Source organism: Camelina sativa, chromosome 15 (assembly GCF_030686135.1).
Source record: "Camelina sativa cultivar CO46 ecotype springtype chromosome 15, ASM3068613v1".
In the NCBI taxonomy this organism is placed as follows: domain Eukaryota; kingdom Viridiplantae; phylum Streptophyta; class Magnoliopsida; order Brassicales; family Brassicaceae; genus Camelina; species Camelina sativa.
Genome location: NC_141894.1, coordinates 9281727 through 9306337, shown reverse-complemented (window position 1 = coordinate 9306337; position 24611 = coordinate 9281727). Strand labels below are relative to the sequence as shown.

General features: G+C 35.0%; 5 protein-coding genes and 2 pseudogenes across 6 annotated transcripts; 4 read left to right on the top strand and 3 right to left on the bottom strand.

Moving 5' to 3' along the window:
• The first annotated feature begins 1190 nt into the window (after nt 1-1190).
• LOC104746240 (UDP-glucuronate:xylan alpha-glucuronosyltransferase 1-like) lies at nt 1191-4254 on the top strand. Its single transcript, XM_010467674.3, has 5 exons — nt 1191-1501; nt 1578-1814; nt 1928-2550; nt 2646-3418; nt 3843-4254. Exons 1-5 carry the CDS (start codon nt 1425-1427, stop codon nt 4116-4118), a joined length of 1986 nt encoding a protein of 661 aa, XP_010465976.2. The 5' UTR covers nt 1191-1424; the 3' UTR covers nt 4119-4254.
• A 617-nt stretch (nt 4255-4871) lies between these two features.
• Nucleotides 4872-6074, top strand: LOC104748302 (agamous-like MADS-box protein AGL103 pseudogene; annotated as a pseudogene).
• A 525-nt stretch (nt 6075-6599) lies between these two features.
• Nucleotides 6600-9900, top strand: LOC104746239 (zinc finger CCCH domain-containing protein 38-like). The gene is made up of 4 exons (XM_010467673.3): nt 6600-6918; nt 7268-7556; nt 7653-9414; nt 9513-9900. The coding sequence occupies exons 2-4, from the start codon at nt 7300-7302 to the stop codon at nt 9540-9542; spliced, it is 2049 nt and encodes a 682-aa protein (XP_010465975.2). The 5' UTR covers nt 6600-6918; nt 7268-7299; the 3' UTR covers nt 9543-9900.
• Nucleotides 9901-14193: 4293 nt separating this feature from the next.
• On the bottom strand, nt 14194-14598 carry LOC109129084 (beta-glucuronosyltransferase GlcAT14C pseudogene; annotated as a pseudogene).
• Nucleotides 14599-16846: 2248 nt separating this feature from the next.
• Nucleotides 16847-18646, bottom strand: LOC104746237 (uncharacterized). The gene is made up of 5 exons (XM_087487063.1): nt 18573-18646; nt 17679-17947; nt 17469-17585; nt 17277-17362; nt 16847-17177 (listed from the first exon to the last, which is right to left on the bottom strand). Exons 1-5 carry the CDS (start codon nt 18644-18646, stop codon nt 17136-17138), a joined length of 588 nt encoding a protein of 195 aa, XP_087343189.1. The 3' UTR covers nt 16847-17135.
• On the top strand, nt 17370-21434 carry LOC104746238 (uracil-DNA glycosylase, mitochondrial). 2 transcript variants are annotated; one of them, XM_010467672.3, is made up of 9 exons: nt 17370-18053; nt 18473-18882; nt 18982-19716; nt 19819-20048; nt 20137-20295; nt 20402-20432; nt 20534-20669; nt 20807-20890; nt 20998-21434. In XM_010467672.3, exons 3-9 carry the CDS (start codon nt 19419-19421, stop codon nt 21062-21064), a joined length of 1005 nt encoding a protein of 334 aa, XP_010465974.2. In that variant the 5' UTR covers nt 17370-18053; nt 18473-18882; nt 18982-19418; the 3' UTR covers nt 21065-21434. The 2 variants fall into 2 exon arrangements, with proteins under 2 accessions (XP_010465974.2, XP_087345198.1); XM_087489072.1 differs by lacking the exon at nt 17370-18053 and having other exon boundaries at nt 18446-18882.
• LOC104746236 (protein S-acyltransferase 11-like) lies at nt 21388-24101 on the bottom strand. The gene is made up of 4 exons (XM_010467669.3): nt 23561-24101; nt 22835-23057; nt 22446-22744; nt 21388-22156 (listed from the first exon to the last, which is right to left on the bottom strand). Exons 1-4 carry the CDS (start codon nt 23651-23653, stop codon nt 21659-21661), a joined length of 1113 nt encoding a protein of 370 aa, XP_010465971.2. The 5' UTR covers nt 23654-24101; the 3' UTR covers nt 21388-21658.
• Between the last annotated feature and the right edge of the window lie 510 nt (nt 24102-24611).

Here is a 24611-nt window from a genome sequence, read left to right as displayed (position 1 = left end):
CGATGGGTGCAAGGCTCTTATCAAAAGCAAATTTGATCTTTCTAGTCCCCACCTTCTCCTATGTGCAATTTAGCTACTCCTTTCAGTCCTCTGATTGACACATGTCCTTGCCTGTCTTTGTTTTCCATGTCTTAATGAAGCTTAGAAGTTAATTAATTAATTCATCTAATCTCATACCCTTTTTTGTGTTTTATCAATTCCTATATTTTTCCTTCATCTAAACCATAACTAAACTTTGTTTCATATAAATTAAACCATAATAATCTTTCCTCACGTATACAATTTTCTTTTACTTTATTTGATTCTGAATTACAAAAAGAATAAAATGTTGTTGTCTAAAGAAATATAAGTAGAACAACAAATGTGAACATTTAATATTTTTCTAGGATTAAAATTAGTGATTTAATCTCTGATCTGGATCATATGATCATATGATCATAGGATACAATATGTTACACTGATTAAGTGGTGGTTATCTCTATACTAATCTGAGTTAGTTAAACCACAAAATCAAGACTAGTGTGTTTAGAATAATCAATAAATAAATACAAATTCAAAACACATAAAGTTTGGTGGAAGCAGTTCTTGAAAGGACCTCTAAACCTTGCAAGTTGCAAGCAAAGCATATGAATCAATGTACTATGCTTACCTGTCTTGTTATGTTACCTTATCTTCACCTTACTTTGCCACAAAGGTTTTACACGTTATATATTCTTTCTTTTTTAGTATTATCAACTTTCAATTGTTAAAATAGTAACGGTTGCTTTGTTATTAAAATATGTCATTGATATATTTGGACATTTGGTCATGTTCCAAATTACCCAAAACAAGAAAAAGTTATTCTAATACTATTGATTAATTATAATAAATGTTAACGAATCATAGGTATTCATGGATGCATGCGTACATCATTGTTTCTCTCCATCTGACCGACCATCTGTATATGCGGAAACACTAAAACATAAACATATCTGAATTCATTGACTTTAACTTTTCAGCATTTTTGTTTTGTTCTTAATCAAGTGAGTTATTATAAAACTATATCTTCGTTTTTAAAACTTCATCATACTCGAAAATAAATTATGGTTGTCTTTTCAAAGAAATGATCAAAGTTTGGTGGACATATGTCCATCAAACTCACAAACTGAGTTTAGACTAAAGTGTTACAATATTATCCACAATGAAAAATCATGTAAAAGTAAAAGAATCACGATAAATTAGAAAGAGAAAATCAAAAATAACACTATTAAAAAAAGGTGGGTGTGCAAAATACATTTTTTCTTATTTCCACAAATAAAAATAAAAAATTAGGAACAAAAGAAATGTGATAGATATAAGAAGATTAAAAGAGACGTTATGTCTCACCTATATTTGCTCCATCGTCTTCCTTGTCTAATTCTACTGTCTCAATCCATCAGTTTTATATGGCAAATTCTCCCGCTGCTGCTGCAGCCACCACCGCTACCGGCGGTGACTCCCGGCACCGTCTCTCCGCTTCCATGTAAGTGTACATTACTACCTTCCAATTTATTATTAAAAAATCATCTAATTTTGGTTTTGTGTATATGTCTAAGCAGAGAAGCAATATGCAAAAGGAGATTCCGGAGAAATAGTAAAGGAGGTGGCAGATCGGATATGGTGAAACCGTTTAATATCATAAATTTTCCGACACAAGACAAAAACAGTAGTTGTTGTTGTTGCAGCAAGATTCAGATCGTGAAGCTTCTCTTGTTTATCCTTCTCTCTGCTACTCTCTTCACCATCATCTATTCTCCTGAAGCTTATCATCATTCTCTTTCCCACTCTTCTTCTCGGTAAAACATTATGTTTTTATAGCCAAAATTAGCATACTTGTCTTCTTGACCTCACATTGTTAAAATACAAAATTATATCTCTCTTACAATATTTCTTAAAAAATTGAAATTAGATGGATATGGAGAAGACAAGATCCACGTTACGTCTCGGATCTCGACATAAACTGGGACGATGTGACCAAAACCGTTGAGAGCGTCCAAGAAGGCCATACGATCGGTGTCCTAAATTTCAATTCGAACGAGATCCAACGATGGAGAGAAGAAGTATCCAAAAGAAAGAAAAATGAGGATGAAGAAAACGTTGTCTCATTGAATCTAGACTACGCAGACAAGAACGTGACTTGGGACGCACTCTATCCAGAGTGGATCGATGAGGAGCAAGAAACAGAGGTCCCTGTTTGTCCTAATCTCCCGAATATCAAAGTACCTACAAGAAGACTCGATCTGATCGTCGTGAAGCTTCCTTGTCGAAAAGAAGGAAACTGGTCGAGAGACGTCGGAAGATTGCATCTCCAGTTCGCGGCTGCAACAGTGGCGGCTTCGGCTAAAGGGTTTTTCAGGGGTCACGTGTTGTTTGTCTCTAGATGCTTCCCGATTCCGAATCTGTTTCGGTGTAAGGATCTCGTGTCTCGGAGAGGCGATGTTTGGTTGTATAAACCTAATCTTGATATCTTGAGAGACAAGCTTCAGCTTCCTGTAGGTTCTTGTGAGCTCTCTCTTCCTCTTGGCATCAAAGGTAAACAAAAAAACTGAATCCCAAAATTGCTAGTTTAGGTTTGAAAATCATCGCTTAAGTTAACGAGATTCTGTATTCCTCCTTGAATTTTACAGAGAGGCCAAGCTTAGGAAACCCTAAAAGAGAAGCTTACGCGACAATTCTTCACTCCGCTCACGTTTACGTCTGTGGTGCAATCGCGGCAGCTCAGAGCATAAGACAGTCTGGTTCGACGAGAGACCTTGTTATCCTCGTCGATGACAACATCAGCGGTTATCACCGCAGTGGACTCGAAGCTGCGGGCTGGCAAATCCGGACGATACAAAGAATTCGAAACCCTAAAGCAGAGAAAGATGCTTACAACGAGTGGAATTACAGCAAGTTCCGGCTATGGCAGCTGACTGATTACGACAAAATCATCTTTATCGACGCGGATCTACTAATCTTGAGAAACATCGATTTCTTGTTCTCGATGCCTGAGATCTCAGCTACAGGAAACAATGGAACTCTGTTTAATTCAGGAGTTATGGTGATCGAGCCTTGCAACTGTACGTTCGAGCTTCTTATGGAGCATATAAACGAGATTGAGTCTTACAATGGTGGAGATCAAGGTTACTTAAACGAGGTATTCACATGGTGGCATCGGATTCCGAAACATATGAATTTCTTGAAGCATTTTTGGGTTGGTGATGAAGATGACGTGAGGCGTAAGAAAACAGAGCTTTTTGGAGCAGAGCCTCCTATTCTTTATGTTCTTCATTACCTTGGAATGAAACCGTGGCTATGTTACCGTGACTACGACTGTAACTTCAACTCCGACATATTCGTAGAGTTTGCTACTGATATCGCTCACCGGAAATGGTGGATGGTCCACGACGCCATGCCACAGGTATTTCACTCCCTCCTAAAACCTTCATTGAACTCAAAAGAGTCATAACGTTTAATCTTAATCTTAACTAAATAAATTAATTAAAAGTACTTGCTGTCCAAGTTAAGATTAACCATTTATAAAAAAAAAAAAAAAAAAAGATTAACCATTTATCTCCATATATACGAAAATCTTGACGGGTTAATAAATTTGGAAGTTAGGTGCGTAGGCTTCAAGTTATGGTTTGCATTACTTGTTACATTAGCTCAATGTATTATTATTTTTAAAAAAATATTCTTACATTTAAAATAACATTTTAAGGTTGATTTCTTTATGATTTTTTTTTTCTAAAAATTAGTTGGTAGAAATATCAAAAAGAACAGACGGTTTCCGAATTATTCTAAATTGTGATGGTTTGGTAATTTGAATAAATGATATTTTGTAGGAACTTCACCAATTCTGTCATTTGAGATCTAAGCAAAAGGCACAGCTGGAATATGATCGTCGGCAAGCCGAGGCCGCCAATTATACCGACGGTCACTGGAAGCTAAGAGTAAAGGATCCAAGATTCAAGATTTGCATTGATAAATTGTGTAATTGGAAAAGTATGTTGCGGCATTGGGGTGAATCAAATTGGACCGACTACGAGTCTTTTGTTCCCACCCCACCAGCCATCACCTCCGCCGGGAGATCATTGTCACTTCCCCGCCATAATTTGTGACGCAATTATATATTAAACACACATATTGATGGATTTCATGAGTTTTTTGTTTTGTTTAAAATGTTGCTGCGAGATTAGGTAATATCAACTGTGTAACTATCAATTGGAATAAAACAATTTTTTGTTTGCAGATTAATTAACATAAAATGGAACACAAGTCGTCTATTTACATGCCATTTTTTAATACATACATAGATTCAATAATGTTAGGAAATACTATTTTTTGTTGGTCTAAAATGTTTGGAAATAATACTTATATAAATTCAAATAATTTTTACAAAATGATAGATTATAGAATTATAGCTGAATAACACAAATTAATCGATGTAAGTACTAAGTGCAACATCTACTTTCTATAATTCAAAGCTTAATTAGTCGGCTCATTGTGTCGTATGCTTACATGTATGCGGCATATTATGTATTTGTCTACGTATGTATCTACGTATTTGAAAAGAATCTTTACTAGTGATTTCCTTAATATTTAATCAGAAAACAAAATTTTCCTAATTAGTAAATTTACATTCTCGTTTACCATGAAATTTAACTCAATGTGAAAAAAGTATATCAAAAAAGGGAATAAAATCTTTACAGCTATCATTATTGATTCGACATTAATTACTGAGAGAGAAAGAGGTACACCAGAAATAGAAATTCTTGAACTAAGATTTTTATATATTCGCAAACATTGATCAACACCTCTTCATTCAATTAAATTTCACAAAGAATACACAGAGAGAGAGAGAGAAGATCACCATGGTTTCTTTTTCATCTTGCTCTCCTTCGACTTCATCATCGACGAAGAAGGATTCAATGAGGTTTCCCCAAACTCAACAAACCGTTTTCAAGAAACCTTATTCTGCTTCTTCTTCTGCGAGAGCTACCAGCTTAATCAAAAGACGAGAGACCGTCTTTAAGAAAGCTAACGAGCTTTCAGTTCTGTGTGGTATCGATGTTTGTGTCATCTATTACGGACCAGATGGAGAGCTGAAAACATGGCCAAAAGAGAGGGAGAAGGTCACAGCCCTCGCTCTAAGGTACTGTGGATTAAGCGAGAGGAAACGACGCAAAGGATGCGTCGATCTTTACGAATTTATCGACAAGATCAATAAGGATGATTCCAAGAAGAAGCAGAAGAAGCCGAAGAAGGAGAAGCCAGTGAGACGTGTGGCGAAAGTCAAGTATCCAGTTTGGGACCCTAGGTTTGATAATTACTCTGCGGAACAACTCTCGGGACTTGTTCAGTCCTTGGAACGTAACCTAACCAGACTCCAGCAAAGGGTTCGCGCTGTTGTTGAAGGTCACGGACAGAGGAAGATACAGTACTTGAACATGGCTAGTCAAGGACCGATGATGCCTAGTACGATGAATCAATACTTTCAACAACAACCAAACCAGCATGTTTCCATGTTTCTGTATAACCATGGGAACGGGAATGTCTCGCAGATCCCAGTCTCTGCATCAGCTTTGAACCAAGGGCAATCTCTGGCTCCGGTTCCGTCTGAACTGATGATTCACCCGAATCAGGATGTGGGAAACTACTCGGGGTCACTTGGGGGACAAGGAACTGGGATCAATGGGTTTCAGAACATGAACATGTTAACCTACAACAACATCAACAGCTTCAATGGTTTCTCTAAACCAATTGACCAGAATTCCAGAGTGGGGAGTTACTCTAGCTTACTCGAGGATGGAATCGATGAGTTTGAGGACAGCCACAACAACTTCAATGCGGAAGACTATTCAGGGTTTCTTGGGGCGCAAGGAACGGTGACTAACGGGATGCAGAACATGAACATGCACGACTACAACAACAACAACTACAACAGCGTCAACGCTAATGGTCATTCGCATCAGTTTGGTCAGTTTCAAACACAACAGCAGCACGGAACATTCAATTGGGATCAACCTGGAAGCAACTTTAGGTCTCTCTATGACCTCCCACAACCTCTCCAATAACTTCATATTGGGTTTATAATTATCTTTTACATAACTAAGAAGCATATATAATTAATTTTGGTTAGTGTGCAATTATCAGTTTTGAGACATTATCATATATCTATCTCTGTGTTTTTTGATTATGTCTGGTTTTTAAAAGCTAAATAAGTGTAATATGACTCTTCATGAGAATATGACTCTTTTCCTATACTTCCTCTTTTAATTTTGCTAGCTATTCTGAGATTTTTGTTTCTTGTTATGCTTATTTCTGCTTATTTCTGAGAATTATACCATAAGCAAGCTTTTAAGTTTTAAAGAAGGGTACGTAAAAAAAAAGACAATCAGAAATTATTTACTTTTTTAATTTTAACATCTCTCTCCGATCATCTGTTTCACTAAAAAAGGGAAAAAAATATATAATGAGATGAAAATTGGAGAAAAGTAGAAAATATCTGATTGGGGAAAATAATCAACGGATGGGATTAAAAGTATATAAATCAACGGTTGGATCTGAACTAAAGAGTACTTACCTACGTGGGACCTATTAGCGAAAGAATTGTGGATTTTCTCCCCAAACAAAAAAAAAAAAAAAAAACACAGAGAACATTGAGAGAGAGTTTGGTAAATTCGAAGAACCAGAGTTTAAAAAACTCGTTGTCGTTCTTCTTCTTCTTTGTTTCGTACATTCGGACAGAGTTAAACTCGTTGTCGTTCTTCTCTTAGGAGCCAAAAAGAGGAAGAAGAAGCTGCACTTACTACTTTACTAGACGGTTTTTTGTCAATTGGTGGTGAAGAATTAAGCTTGGTGTTAGGGTTTTTGTTTGTCTCTTTTTGGTTGTTGATGAAGAGCCCTTTTCGAATTTAAGTGAGTTCTGTTTCTCTCTTCTTGTCTAATTTTGATTTTAGTTTTTTTTTTTTTCTTTTTGGGTTCCCATTAGTTTGTTTTTGCTCAATTAAGGTTTTGTGAGAATTTAAGAGTTTAATTTTCATTGAAGAATTGGTACCAATTTCAATTTTTTGTTTGTGGAATCTTTTTGATATGAATGGTTTCACATTGTTGCACTGTGAGTATGAGCTATATAAACTCGTAGACTATGATGTAATGTGACAAAGAAATTGGATGGTGCTTTCAAGAAACTTGATAGAATAACATCAATTCCACTTAAAGAGGTTTAAATCTTTTACTTCTTTAGCTAATTTTTTCTTCTCTGCAGATTTTGTTTAGTGCTTAAACTGGTTTGTGAACATGAGTGGTTTGGAAAGAACATGTGTTTCAAAGCGGGGCTCTAAGGAAGAGACGCACCATCATCATCCTAGCCTAAATGCAAACTCTTCTTCTTATAACCATGACAAAGAGTCCGAGTTCAATGCAGAGAGTAATGGTTGCAGGAGGTCGGACGACCATCACCCTGGTGAAGCTAGGACTAGAAGCAGAGTTTCACATAATAACGAGAACAGTTATTATTCTGAACAAGATGATACTAGGCAACAGTTTTTCCCTAGGTTAGTGTTTGAGTTGTTATAAGTTATAACAGTTTAGAAGGTAGACACTCTTATTGATTTGTTCTTCAGTTCTTACTTTATGCCTCTTTTTTTCAGGAGTGGAAGTAGAAGTAATAGCAGGAGTAGAAGCCGTAGCAGAAGCCCCATCTATAGAGCTAGACGAGATGCAGGATCTTATGACAGACAACATAAGACCAGAACTCTAGTTTCTCCTACACCAATAAGGGAATTCAATAAGAGAGGCAGTGGTCATCAGTTTGATCAAAGCAACGGTTATGGTTGGGAATATAATACTAGAAAGCCAAGGGAGTCTAAATATCACACCGATGATTTCAGAGGAAAGGCGATGATGAAAGGCTCGAGGTCTTTTGAGTATGATACTGAGTTTCCCGAGGATTATTCGAGAAATGGCTTCTCAGACTCGAGATTGAGAAGGCACAGAAGCGGATATACGGGAGAGAAAGAAACTCAAAGAAGGGATGGTGATGGTGGAAGAGAATTCCACAGGAGTTACAATATCCCTTGCAAGTTTTTGGCTGCAGGGTTCTGTCGTAATGGTAAGTATTGCAGGTTTTCTCATGATGGTGCTGATAGAAAGCAGCTTCAAGACAACAACTTTTATAGACAGGACCGTAACTATCATAGTGGTGGTCATAATAAATGGAATGATGTTGAAAGATTGGATGATAGAAGATTAGGTGGGATGGAAGTATCTCGTGCAAGTAAGGGAGTTACTGAATCTAAAGGGAACGGAAGCTGGATTGATGATATGGAGATGTCCCCTGATTGGAATTATGGAGTTCAATCTTTAAAGAACCCTGTGAAGGAAGAGCATGGTGTTGTTATTATTGGTCAGAGTTCTCAATCTAGAGTTCAGAGTAATGGTATGTTTCCACATGGTGACAAAACTGTGGTTGAGAAACCTATAGCTGCTTCACATCAGAGTCATGTTCACCCAGTGAACGTCACTCCTGTTCAAGGTTTCAGTCAGAATCATAATGTATTGCCGCCGTACCTAAGCTCACCAACTCCTGGAGGAAGTCAACAGGTGCTAGCTACTGCTGCTATAGATCTCTCAGTAGGCTCGAACTTGAGCAATCTTGAGAGTGGAAAAGTTAATCAAAATAATCATCAATCGACTGTAGAGAAATCTGTTTTGGTCCAAAATACCGTGAGTAAGGAACAACTCGATAAGATCACCAACATCTCAGCAAGTATTGCGCAGTTTCTTGCAAATAGGCAGCCCATTCCACAGCTTAATCAGGCATTACAGATGCCTCCGTATTCAGAATCTTCCATGGCTGTTCAACCAAACCAGGCTACTACCACCGCTGTGCATACTCAAAGTAATGTAATGAGTAGTAATCCAACTCAGCTAATGAGCACTGGCGCCGAAGGAGTCCCAGCGGTAACTGCATTGCAGGTAAGCAATGTTGACGGGATCCAGGATCTTACGCTAAATCCGAAGGGTTGTGAGGAAAAAGGGAGCAAAAAGACTGATGAAGCTAGCAAAGAAGAAGAGGAGGGTAAGAAAACTGGAGAAGACACCAATGATGCTGAGAATATTGTAGATGAAGATGTTAATGATGATGGTGAAGGAAGTGACGAAGAAAACAAGAAAGGTAAAGACCCAAAAGAAATGCGGGCGTTTAAGTTTGCGCTTGTTGAGGTTGTAAAGGAGCTTCTAAAACCAGCTTGGAAAGAAGGTAAGATGGACAAAGATGTTTACAAAAACATAGTGAAGAAGGTAGTTGAGAAAGTGACTGTTACAATGCAAAGTGGAAACGTTCCTCAAACACAAGAGAAGATTGACCAATATCTATCTGCTTCAAAACCAAAACTTACCAAGCTCGTTCAGGTTCATTCATATATAACCCTTACCTTATGCTTCTAAAACTTAATCAACTGCAAACATAATGTTCCTAACCATTGTTTTGTGTCTGTTTTCAACTCCAGGCATATATCAGCAAAATCAAGAAGACCTAAATTGAATAGGACTACCATATTTTCTAAATACAGTTCCATTCTTTCTTCCATCTTAAAGCTTGAGAGCTGCATTGGAAAATGTTGTTTACTTTTATTCTTACCTGCTTGGAGGAAGATGAGAAGCTTTGTTGTCCCCATTAATTTCAGTCACTGTTCGAAAAAGCGTTCTAGGCGTCCGCCTCCACCCCGTCTAGGCGCTAGGCGCTATAGCACCGCCTAGACGACCGCTTTGACCGCCTAAAATTGTAGTATCATCATTTTAGTGTATTTTTAAAATTATAATTGCACAAATTTAAAATATTTAAAGTTTACTTCTATAAACATAATTATAAATGTTTAATATGTTATTTAAAATAAATTAAAATAATGTTTTTATTTATTTTTCTGTTTTTGATTTAATATTTTTATTATTTTTATATATATTTTGTATATAATATCAGGTATATAATAGTTTATAATATAAACGCCTAAACCGCCTAAAACCGTCTAAATTCCGATTAGGCTTTCTAGGCGCTAGGCGTTGCATCACCGCCTAGTTAACGCCTAGCGCTTTCTTGAACACTGATTTCAGTTCTGTAGATATTACCTAGAGATTTTGTCCCAAATTACCTAGAGATTCTCTCCATTCAAAGCTCAACAGAGACACAAAAAGATCATTCATCTAATTTTTTTATACAAATTATCCTTGAAGACAAAAACAACTTCAAACAACTTCATGTGAACCTCCTACTGCTGATCCCAACCTCCTACGACTGCGCTGATCCCAACCTCCTACGACTGCGGTAACACAAACAAAAAACAAAAGTCACAAAAGTCAATGCTCTCGGACTATCACAAACTACAAACTATCAATTTCATCCCTCTCACAATATGTCTCACAAATACCTCCACTGGTACTACCAAAAAGTCTCATGCTTACATTACTGTTATTGATGGTTTGATTATTTTAGACTACGATTTGCTAAAACAAAGGGGAGTATGTTTTATACACCATACCTTCATTGGTGGTGTTGGTGGTGGTGACCGCTTCATTACCACCTTTTGCACGATTGATTCAATGTTTGAATCTCCTAAATTCTTCAATAGATTAATATATTACATAATCACTATTCTATTTTGAAAAATAATATAAATTAACATGTTACTAGGTAATTAGCTCACGCTACGCGTGAGTTCATAATCGCTATTCTATTTTGAAAAAATAATATAAATTAATATATTATTATTATTATTTTTTTTTTTGGTGTACATCAAAATCTAAAAACTGCCTAATATGAATTTAAATAAAACAAAGAAATCAAACTTTTTTTTGAAGATAATATATTTAGTTAGATATATGTCTTTCTTTTAATAGATAATACATAAATCAATGTATTAAAAGTAACTATTTAAGAGTTACAAAAATGCAATTAAATATATACTAATACATTTTTAACTGTTTTATTATATTAAATTAAATTCATTGAGAACACTACTATGATATCATTGTGGGAGTTACGTACACACAAACTTTTACACTTTTCCAACTCCTAAAATTAAAACCCATTTAATTTAAAAGTGAGTGTTGGTAGATCCATAATTTGATTCAAAAGTATAAAATATTACACATTGATCGTTTAAAAGAAATAGGAACATCTAATTCTCAAATAAACATGATTTTCTGTTAAAACATACATATGTGAATTTATATTTAACTATGGAAATTTAAGAAATAAATATGAATAGATTAGAAATGCAAGAAATATAAAAGAAATATTTTATTTTTATATAAATAAAATAAAAATTGAAAACAATGTTAAATATATATAATACTTTCTAAATTACAATATAGAATGAAACTCTTACAACACATATGAGATATAACAACATTTGATATTGGTGGGAGAGGAGGAGAGAATGATTACTTATAAAATGATAATCTAAATTAGATAATGGAGATGGATCTTTAAAAATTAGAACAATGTAAAATATATATCATGTAGTCTCTAAAATTAAAATTTAATATTAAAAATTTACAATGATTTTCATTTGTTTTTTTGTAACCTATACAAAATAAATAAGAAATAAAAAAAAAATGTGAAAATGTGAAACTAAAAGAATGCCAATATGAGAGAATGAGAGAATGCTTATTTATATGATAAGAATTGATGGAAGTTACATTTAGAATTATGGAGTTACAATAATGATTTATTGTGTTTGAATAAAATTTATGATTAATGCATAATTTAATTTATTTTCAGTTATAATTTTATTTTCAGTTATAACTTTATTTTAATGTGTGAGTTAATATTTATTGTGTTAATTGAGTATTAAATATTGTTTAAAGCAATTAAACAATTAGAAAGCAGATAAAAAATAAAAAAATTAGAAAGCATTAAATAAAAATCAACCAATAAGGAGAGACCAAAACCTTACTTTTATGTATATGATTATCTTTTTGTTTTTTCGGTGTACATCAAAACTTAAAGACTACATAGTATGAATTTAAATAAAGTAAAGAAATCAAATTTCCTTTTGATGATAATATATTTAGTACAATTAAATCATTTGTATCTTACATGCCATATGCCATATATTTTTGTAGTTGTAGTCATATTTCAAAATCATTGTGATATATATTTTCATAAAATTTATTTTGTGGTGTTAGTTATGCATATTTTTTTATTTTTTAATGGTGATAGCTTAAAGAGATTTAAAATATTTTAATTAAGAAAATTTCATAAAAATAAACAGTAGGTTTACAATGTCTCATACATATATAACTAAGTGAATCTAACCATAGATTATTAGACTAATACATTTTCTATATAAATAAAATAAGAAAAACAGCAACTACTTTATTAGGTTATTATCTTAAAGTCTTTAATTATGTCTGGACTTTGATTTATATGAAATGATAATGTTTCATATAGAAAAAAAAAATTAAACTATATATCATATATTACATGTATATCCTATTCAAATAAACTAAACTTTTATTAAGTTAAGATATCATTGGTTAAATGAAGAAAAAATAATGATATTGTAGAATTTATAAAATTATATAAGATTTGAAATATGAGGTGATGAGAGTTATAGTGAGATATGTGACTTTTAATAGATAATACAAAAATCAATGTATCAAAAGTAAATATTTGAGAGTTACAAAACAGCTTAAGTGCATACTAATATACTTTTAACATGTTCTATTATATTAAATTAAATTCATTGAGAACACTACTATGATATTATTATGGGAGTTACAAATAAACTTTTATACTTTTCCAACTCCTAAAATTAAACCCGTTTAATTAAAAGTGAATGTTGGTGAATCCATAATTTGATTCAAAAGTAGAATATGTTACACATTGATCGTTAAAAAGGAATATGAACATCTAATTCTCAAATAAATTTGATTTTTTTTATTAAAACCAACATATGTGAAGTTAAATTTAACTATGAAAATTTTAAAAATAAATATGAATAGATTAGAAAGGCAAGAAATACAAAAGAAATATTTTATTTTGAAAACAATGTTAAATATATATAATAATTTCTAAATTAAAATATAGAATCAAATTCTTACAACACATATGAGATATAACAACATTTGATATTGTTGGGAGAGGATGAGAGAATAATTACTTATAGATGATAATCCAAATTAGATAATAGAGATGAATCTTTAAAAATAAAAACAATGTAAAATATATATATATATATATATAATACTTTCTAAATTAAAATATAGAATCAAACTCTTACAACACATATGAGATATAACAACATTTGATAATGGTGGGAGAGGAGAGAGTGATTACTTATAAAATGATAATCCATATTAGATAATGGTGATGAATCTTTAAAAATAAGAACAATGTAAAATATATATTATGCAGTCTCTAAAATCATTAAAATTTTACAATGATATCTCATTTGGTTTTTTGTAACCCATACAACAAAATTAAGAAATCAAAAACAAAAAAAAATTAAAAATGATTTGAGGTATTGTGGAAGAGTATGAGAGAATGTGAAAATGAGAAAGTAAAAGAATGCTAATATGAGAGAATGAGAGAAATTTATTTATATGATAAGAATTGATGAAAGTTATATTTAGAATTATGGGAGTTACAATTATAATTTATTGTGTTTGAATAAAATTGAGTGGTGAAATATGATTAATATATAATTTATTTTATTTCAGTTATAATTTTATTTTAATGTGTGAGTTATTGTATTGTGTTAATTGAGTTTTAAATATTGTTTAAAGTACAAATAAAAAATTAGAAAACATTAAATGAAAATCAACCAATAATGAGAGAGTGAAACCTTGTTTTTATATATATATTAAAAATAGATAACCCGTTGTTATCACCAAAATCAATGCCTAAACCGATCGCAACAAGTGCGTTTATCATGTATCACGAAACTAATCCTGACCATTATTGCATCCTTATCATAATTCCAAAATCTAAACTAAAATGTAAATATTTATGAATCATCATCAGTAAGTTTAGAAGCAAAGAAAGAAACACACAGACTTTAACTTGGAATGGTACGTCCTTTGATCAATCCATTCCTAATAGACTAATCCAAAAAAAAAAAATTCTAAATAAAGATGTCAAATTAAACGAACGAACCAAATAGGAAACTTTTGGTTAATCAACTAATTTAGTTAATTCAGTTTAAATAATCAATAATCACTCACCGTACCGTCTTGTGTGACGAGAGGGTGGGTAATCAGAAGCACTGAGGTTGATGATGAACCAATCCCACCGACAACATCTCAAGAGCAAAGCCATTGCGTGAAGCGTCGTCGCAAGCATCGTCGGTCCTCTGTGAGTCACGAGATTCGGTTTTCCGACGTATCATCACATTACCCTCCGGCTGAAACAGAGGCTCTCCGGCTACGAACCTTGCCATCTCCAGATGCTCTTCCTCGGGCGCCTCCAGGTCAAGATGGATCAAATAGTGGTTTCTTCGGTGGTAGAGAGATCGGAGGAGGCGTTTGAGTTTACCGGCGTCGCCTTTTGGAGGCGGAGATTAGGTAGGCGAAACAGGGGAGGGTAGAGTTGATATATTATATAGCAACATCTCTGTATACTATAAGGGATCAGCTTTATGGCTTTATGAAATAAACAGTATGCATGACTGTATTTTGGAACTAGATTTATTCGTATGGTTAGCAATATATACACTGTTGGATTGCGATACGTGAAGGGGTGAATATATGTTTTGAAGGCAAGTCCTTTTAGTTACCTTTTTCGTATATGTTCTCACCAGATTTTGGTTGAGATATACAGAATCTATTTGTGTTTACCATTGCATTCGCTCTATTGGTAATTGTTGAATCAATGAATATTATTTTTTCTCTGTCTTTACTAAATGAATATTATATCATACTACTAAATCTGTATATTATGCCAGTATCTATTGGTATTGAACGTTTAGAATTATAGTTCTGTCTGTATTGAAGAATGATAGAGAGTTTCCTTGTCAGATGGTGACCCTATAATCATATGATTTTTTTTTGGATTCTAAGCATGCATTCTCTGTTGGGCATGTGGTGATTTTAGAACCCTTGTTCTGTGAACCTAACATTTTCTTAACAATAATAAAGTTCAGTACTTAGATATCAATTAAAAAAAAAAGTACTTAAAGATTGATGAACTATAAGCGCTCTCTAATGTTAAATCTGGGGGATAAGAGTTGGTGGATGCAAGTTGATATAGTTGATCTTCATTTGAGTGGGTCTACCTAGTTCTTACTTAAAATTTTGGCTTGTGAGTTTCATTGTGTATGTCGGAACTATGGCTGATCTCTTGATTTATATATTCTATTCAAGTGTCGCCTACATGAGCTGGCAAACAAGAGAAGAATCTCTGTCTCCGGAGCTTCAAAACTTCTTGCAAACATGCTCTATTCATACCGTGGAATGGGACTTTCTGTCGGGACAATGATTATTGCTGGATGGGACGAAACTGCCAGTAAAGCCAACTTCATATCTTGAACACTAGCTGTTATTTTCTTCTCACTCAAACGAATGCTAAATCCTTTTCTTGTATATAGGGTCCTGGACTATACTATGTTGACAACGAAGGTGGACGACTCAAGGGAGACAGGTTTTCCGTCGGCCTTACGGTGGTGTACTCGACAGCGGGTAAGTCATCGCCCCAACGACATCTTCATAATTTTTGTCCAAATCCCAAAATCTAAAATCCAATACCTAATGATGTTAGCTAAGTTACCAGTTCATATTTGTGATTTTGCTTGTACCATTAGGTACAAATATGAAATGTCTGTTGAAGAAGCTTCTGAGTTAGCAAGGAGATCAATTTACCATGCGACATTCCGTGATGGAGTTGCTAGCGGTTAGTAGTCAATGCATTTTGTGGTCCAAATGTGACTTCAAACTTTAAAGATTCTGATTCTTATTTAGCTCATAATATTGGTCTCTTCTCATATGATCAGTGTACCACGTCGGTCCTGAAGGATGGACAAAACAAAACTATCTGGAGATGATGTTGGGGAGCTACACTATCACTACTACCCCGTGCCACCAGCCATTTCAGAACAAGTCATGGAGGAAGCAACCGCCGAGTAACAAACCTGTTTAGTTTTGTTATGTTCACCCTTTTTCTGTTCAGACGTTATGTGGTAATATATACTGAGTTATCTCGAACTTAAGCCTTGGTATTTCTATTTTAGTAATCTGAAATGTTGCTCGCAAATTATTCTCTATAAGATTCTCTTTTTCCTGCAATAACATCTCAATGCTACCAAGTCATATTTTACAAACATGATTTTTTTGCAAAAAGACTTGATTGAGCATATCTTGGTGCAACTGCATAATAAATCTTATTCCAAATTCTGTTTAAAATGTTTAATATTCCGAATTTTATAAAATATGTTTACTATTCCAAATTTTGTAAAATATATTTAATATTCTAAAGTTTGTAAAATATTGTTTTCTATTTTATGTAATATAAAAAATTTAAATAATTGTTTTATCATCTTAGGTAATTAAAGTTTGATAATTAATAAACACAAATTAAACATAACCTTTTTGATTAATTTAATATTAATTATATAATTAATTAATATGAGAGTAACTTAGAGAGTACCCACCACTAATGATGGTCTTAGACATTAGAGTGACCCACAAACATTAGAAAGGCCCTTAACATATCATAGGCTTGCTTTCTTTTACTAAAGCAAGCTACAAATTAAGAGCAAAATATCGAGAAGTGTTGAAATTTCAGGTTCTTACTCTCACTTGTAAAATCAGATTCTCTCATCTCTCAATCTCTGTTTAGGACACTCTGTTTTGGTCAGGAACATAAGAACACTTTCACTTGAAAGGCTACATTGTATTTTCGGATATCAAGGATAGTTTCTTACAACACACACATCATACTTATACTAACTACTTCTACATGCTCCCATACTTAAGAGCATCACATTAGAAAGGCCCGGCTTGCTTTCTTACACACAAGCCACACTACAACAACAACTCTCAACAACCACTCGTACACACTTATTAGACTCTTTACAACAAAACACAAAAGTCCATGTTGACATTGCTCTTCTCCTTCTCCATTGTCGTTGATTCATTCATTCATCTAACACACCTGCATCACGCATCACCTTGGATACCTGAAAGGCAGATGAACATTTCTGGTTTAGATGTTGAGGTTTGAAGCATAGCCTGCAAGAAAAAAAATAAACATTCCTTATTGAAAAAACAATACATACCATGTCGTTATGAAGTTGTGCCCGGATATCCAATTCTTCCTGAGCTCTCTTCGAAATCATATATTCGTTAAAGACCCTAATCAGTTCTGAGGTGAGGAAAAAAAAAAGAAGGGAAACAATCACTAAAATATTGAAATATATGAATAATAAATCTCACATAGTGACACACGGAATTCTCAGTATTACTATTACCGTAACCAGTGTAACAACCAGATCCAACAAGAAACCCATCGAATAAAGTAACACTATTCCACCATGCCGCTGCCGCGGAGAAAAATCTTCCTCTTCCGGCTTCATTGAAGCCTGCAACTGAACGAAACGAAACCCCCACATCATCTGATCTTATCCGCTCGCAGATTTGATAAAATTGAAATTAAAACCCGTGACATGTTTACCACTTACCGTTGCTAGAACAGAAATTGCGGGATTGGCGAGACACCTCTGATCTCCCACCTCGGTAGATGTAACCCTGTAAAGATATTTCGTCAACCAACGGTGATCGGAATAGAGAGAGAGATAGAGAGAGAGAGAGAGAGAGAGAGAGGGATAGAAGTCGATGAGATAGCTTTAACGAGTAGATGGGTGATGGAGTGAGTGTGTTAAAACGAGGGACCAACAACGGTTGAGTAACCCTCTTTGAGCGTAGAGGAGGATAACCAACCAGTCTAAGCCTTCATAGAGCCCATCTCACATGTTCCTTGTATATGCCATTTCCTGTTCTTTTGAGATCTCAAGTAAGCCAAGACATGGCCGATGCCTCTCAAATCTCTTGAGATTGTAAGTCTTTTGTTGCCTGCCTTGTCCTTTCTTTAGATTTTTGTTCCGATAGTATTCTCAGTAGTATGTATTGTTGCAATCTATTCGAGATCCTCACGTCTTTGCTTACTGAAATTGAGAAATTTTGGGCGTTTGCTAGAGTATTTGATGATAGTGACGAATCCTCTCCAAGTGGTTTCAGATGATGCTTAATTGCAATTGGATCGTATTCTAAGATCTGGTTAATCAAACAAGTTTTTGAATGCCTTATTGCTCGTAGATTCGCCTCCAATTTGATCTTAACATTTGTTGATGGGTGATAGGCCTTTATACAATCAATAGTCACATTAGCTTTGCTTGTGAGTTTACAATTTTGTAATTATACTAGATGATCCATCATACATATTACATAGTCTGACCATTTTATGATTTGATGATAGGTTGAAGGTATTGATGACTTCATGAATCAGTCTCCAACCATCAAACTACTCAGGAAAAGGCCACCAAAGATGATGATACTCAGTCATCAGATTTAGTCACCCCTTCTTCTTCTTGTTATGTGGGTAAGTCCCTCGCTGGAGAAAACAGAGACACGAATATGCTCCTACATCCATCAGTACCTCAAGGCCGTAGAAGAGCAGCGGCGACCTCGGTTGTTGCTGTAAAGTTAGACGTCGCCGATGCCATCCCTGAGGTCAACGTGTAGTCGGTTCAGCGGGTGTACAGCACCAGAAGGTCTGTCAGATTGCTTGAAGAATCTATGGCTGACCTGAGTGAGTTTGTTGAAATCCCAAATTGTACCTGCAAAGAAGCACGAAGATGCTGAAAGAGAAGATTCATTCTCCAGCAGGTATGCAATGCCTCGTTTATTAAAACAGATGTTTTTTTTGTAATTTGGATAGAGTTTGTAAATCAAGTTTAGTTGTGAATTGCCGGTTCCAAATTCCAGGCAAAAAAAAATCAGATGAAAACTCAGAGAAAGTAAAGGAGGCTGCAGAAGTTGTGTCAGTGAGAGATTTGAATGATTCAATGGACAAGGAATGGGATGGTTCAGAGAATGGATTCTTCTGATCTTGACATATTATATGGTGGTGATCTTGGTGATATCACTTTCTTTGATGCGTCCACTAGTAAGGAACAGATGAATGGAACAAAACAATGATGTGTGCGTTTGGTATTTTAACCGATTCAAACCGGCCTGAAGAGTTGCCTTAACCGGCCTGTACCACCGTTTTTCCCGCCATTTAACTCTCTTCTCTTCTCTGTAAATTTTCTGAGAAAATAAATAATAAACAAAATTGGGAATTTGGTAAGAAAATAAAAAAAAGTTAGGATCTTTTCATCTTCTCATAGACTCAGAGTGACTGATACACTTCTGAAACGGAGATGGCTTCGTCAACACCTAAAACCCTAATGGATTTTTTTCAACCTGCCAACAAACGCCTCAAAGCTTCCCCTTCTTCTTCTTCCTCCTCCTCTTTCCCCGCCGTCTCCGTCGCCGGAGGATCCCGCGGTTCGGGTTCTGCAGAAATCTCGCCGCCTCGTTTAACCGTTGCAAGTTCCGCCGCCGATGACTCATCTGGCCTTACACCTGACCAGCTCGCTCGCGCCGAGTTCAACAAGTTCGTCGCCAAATCCAAGCGTAACCTCGCCGTCTGCTCCGAGAAGGTCACAAAAGCGAAAGGTTTGAACTTTTTTTTTCTCTATCTTCTTTTAATTTGTTGAACATTACAGTTCCCTTAAGGGTTATACGAATCTGAATTGGTTTTGGGGATGGCAATTACAGCTGAAGGAAGATGCTATGTGCCGTTGAGTGAGCTTTTAGTGGAAGAGTCATGGCTTAAAGCACTTCCTGGTGAATTGCATAAACCTTACGCCAAAACCCTTTCTGATTTCCTTGAAAGTGAGATCATTGCTGACGGTAAAAGCCCTCCGATTTATCCACCGCAGCATTTGGTTTTCAATGCCCTCAATACAACTCCTTTTGATCGAGTCAAGGTTGTTATTATTGGACAGGTACATACAGCATTTGGACTCAAAAAATTTTGGTTTCTTTGAGGATTTTGTTTATGAGTTAACTAAGTTTTTGACTATGTTTGATTAGGATCCTTACCATGGACCTGGTCAAGCTATGGGTTTGTCTTTCTCTGTACCTGAAGGAGAAAAGCTTCCTTCTAGTTTGTTGAACATATTTAAGGAGCTTCAGAAAGATGTTGGCTGTTCCATCCCACGTCATGGTAATCTACAGAAATGGGCTGTGCAGGTAAATTGAGTTTCTTTATGACATCTCTCTACTTATTTGTGTCATCGGTTCTCAGTTTACTTGGAGAAGATCAAACAATTCACTTTTGAATTTTTTTTTTTTTTAGGGTGTGTTGCTGCTGAATGCTGTTCTTACAGGTAATGTCTCCTATGGCTTGACGACCTTTATGAGTTTAAAACTGTCAAAAATACTGCAATTCTTGTCATAATTATGTCGGTTACCTTGGCTTCTAATTCAGTAAGGAGTAAACAGCCTAATTCACATGCAAAGAAAGGATGGGAACAATTCACTGATGCTGTTATTCAAAGCATCTCACAGCAGAAGGAAGGTGTTGTTTTTCTCCTCTGGGGAAGATACGCTCAAGAGAAATCCAAGTAGGTTTGGTTTTATGAATATGATACAGCTTATGAGAAGATTAGCTCATTTTGACTTCCAACACACTAGACTTGTAGATTTCGCAGCCTATGCATCTTCATTGTTTTTATATTGTTTTTATCTTGTATGAATACAGGTTAATAGATGCGACTAAACATCATATACTCACAGCAGCGCATCCATCTGGTTTGTCGGCACATAGAGGCTTCTTCGACTGCAGGTTAGCTCAAGTCCAGTACACCTTTTTGCAAGATATGACATGACCTGCAATTATCTGCATGTTGTCCCAACTGCTGAATTTAACATTAATGTTCTACCTTTTGACAGGCATTTCTCTCGCGCAAACCAGATATTTGAGCAAATGGGGATTCCTCCCATCGACTGGCAACTTTAACATCTTAACCTCAGGTTTAAGGCCAAGACGAAGGTGTAATATTTATCGGGAAGCTTAGCATTTTTTGCAGTCCTTTTTTGTGAAGAAAGCTTCAAGTTCTTAACAGTTGTAATGCCTTTTTTTGTTGTGATTTATGTTATCACGGAACCTAGCATAGGCTGTTGAAGTAGTTGTATCTGAGTATGGCTCAGTAGTGGAACACTGTCTCCTCATTTTGTAGCTTAAAGAATGGTGTTCAACTGTGTATTATATATGTATGGCACGCAAGAAGCTGTAAGTTCTATAATTGACGACTAAAGTCATTGGCGACTGCTAAAAATATATTTTTATGTAACCCCTTTGAATTGATAATGTTATTCTTGAGTCCAAAGGCATGTCAGGGAAACAACAAATTTACAATCTTGAAAGAAAATTTACAGGAGCAACTGCTCCTATACTCTATAATCATGAATTTCACAAAAGGTACACACTCTGCTAATCTGCATTACCTGTTAGCTCCACGTATGATGATTTTTCTGAATTGACCAAAACAAGCTCCAAACCGAAGGAGGAAACATAGAGAACATATTCAGCTAAGATTATCTTTTGTTCTTTTCATGTCTTATGTCTCTTCCTCAATTTCCTTATAGTTGGCAATTGCCATTCAATTGAATCTGGACATCCGAAAAACAACAAAAGATTCCGGCAGCTCTTTTCACCATCTTCTTCTGTTCCTTGAGAACTTAAATGGCTTAAGTAAGTCTTGCCTTCATAGATATAGCTAAGCTGTTGCCACAACAAAACACTTAGCCCAATCGCCACAGAAACACTTGCCACAAAGAGATAGACTAGAACAAGGCCTCGAACAGAGATGAAGACAGCGTTGGCTAAGTAAGCAAAAGAGATATTCTTCACTGCTCTCAGAACCGATAAACTATTACCATGCGCCACATGGGCCATCTCAGATGCATACGCAGCTCCATTTTCCATAGGTGGCAAGATGTGAATCACAGAATACACACACATAACAGCAGCATAGATTGTGCTAATTACGGCTGAGATAAGAAATGCTATGAATTGTTTATGATTGCCCGCACCAACACAGTTCCCAATCTGCAAATACAAGACACAGAGATCCTTAGCCAGTAAATAAGAACAATGCGCTTTAAGGTATTGAAGAAAAAGTCTACATGATTGGGGAAGATTAGAGGGTCGTATGAAATGGAATGATAAACTTGGTACAAGTCTATGTGGTTTATGTAAACGCTAAATTTGAAAAGTAATCATCCATAGTGTATCACCACACAACGTACACTAAAAAAGCCACTCTATATTCAGCCCTTTATGTGAAAATGATACTGTAATAACCAAAGAGAAACCTGAAAAAACCATGAAGACTTACAAAGGGGCAATGGTGATCCATGTCCAAGACACACATGCGACACGTGCGGCAGTGATGGGTTCTAGGTGACTTGGGTTTGGAGCAGTAGTTACAAAAGGTATAGTTGTTAAGTGCGCCATTCCCTACTCCAGGGTGGGTTCCATAAAGAATATTTGGTGGTATCCCGGCGCATTTAAAAGCAACAAGAATAAATGTTGAGAGCGTTGATATCGCCAGACATGCTGTTGTAACACAATGAAAAATTCCGCAAGCCAAGCTGATTGAAAACAAGACAGGATATGCAGCCCAAATCCCACCACCTGAAGTATTTTTCCAAAAGAGTATTAAACATAGAAACGGAAAAGTATAATTTTTCAACATAATGTTAATTCTTATTTAGAGAGACTTACATATCACAAAGAGCATAAAAACTGCCAGAATAACGACAAAACACCGGTCACGGAAACGTCTCAACCCAAAGCTTTTGGTTTCAGGTCTGACTGGATTCTGATTCGTGATTGCACCACACCATCCACACTTGAAAACAGGTGCATATGATGGAAGAACAAGGTTTAGCCCACATCCCCAACAAACTGCTTCGTAATCCTCATTTATGGTTGTAACAAAACTCCCCTAGAGAAAAAAAAAAAAAACAGTTATACTAATTGTTACAGCCTATCACTATTTCACAGTTCTCTCTTTCAAACCTATTCTCCAAGAGAACAGTCCCACTATATCAAGGGTCACTCAACTATCGGATTGCCTCAATGCATAAACACTGTCCCCTAACACTAACACAATTCAGCTTCATGATTTCCTAGACAGTATTATGTTATGAAAAGAGAAAGGTCAAGTATAATGCCAGATTTGATAAAAAGTTCCATTCTTTGTCAATCATAAATTATAGTCTGCAAACTAGTTCACAAGACCCTATTGACATTCATAACCTTTTCCAAAACCCACACTGTAAGCAAACCAGCTAAATCTCCTAAACCAGTACGAAAAGGCAAACACGAACCATATGTGGAAGCTTGCCAAAACTCAGAGATTGTATTCATACAGGCATCACAAGATGAAATCTTTAAAGCCTATGCAAGTGAAAGATAAAGTCAAAGAGAGGAGAAGGATCCACTAACCTGAGAAGACTCTTCCATAGGTATCCGAGATACAAGAAAATCGAGGTTTCTTCTTAAGAAATCCCAGATGATTGATGACAGTTCAACAATCATAAACTCAAAGAGAACACAAAAAGCTCTGAATCAGTCATCTGCTAATCAAAGGAGTTGAATTTATAGGCTCAATCTGATGAAGAAAACACGTCTCGCTGAATCATCCGTCAGATAATATTCGAAATCTCTAATCTTGGGCGACGACCAGAACTACCAAGCTCCCTTTAAAGCTACGGTCTTTTCACAAAGATCTGATTAACCCTCAATTTGCTTGACCACGACACAAGGCATCTGAAAGATTATTGAGAAATTCAAAAAAAGGCCAATTCCTCTATAGATCAATTCACCGTTGGTCGTCGACGGCGATTGCGACACAGTAAACACCGTGAATTTTATGATCGGAGGTTTGAGAAGAAGAAGAGGAGAAGCATGAACTCAGGCGGCGAAGAAAATGATATTAATTCTTGTTAATTTACATATCTCTCCCTCCCCATTATTATTTTAATTCTTAGTTTTGGTCTATTCTATAATCTTATATAATAAAGTAATTTTTTCATACTTATGCTCTAATAAGTAAATATTTTAATATAGTTATCATAATTATTATCATGGGAAGTAAATAATATAGAATTAATAAAAATTTGTGCGAAAAAAATCAATTAATTTCATTCTAAAATAATATCAAGATATAAAAATATGGAAAAAATCAATTAATTTCATTCTAAAATAATATCAAGATATAAAAAATATGGAAAATATAATTTTTTTTGTTGTTAAATGTTTTCTAATATTTAGTTCAAAATTATATTATTTACTTCCTAACAAATAATAATATTATGGTAACTATATAAAATATTGATAAATGATACCTCATTAGAAAATATATAATTTACTAGTTGGGTAATAAAAAATGATAGAATATTTTTTAGTATAAAAGTAATTAAATTTATTAAATATGAAAATAATATACTCCCTCCGTTTCAAAATATAAGATGTTTTGAGTAAAGCACGTAGATTA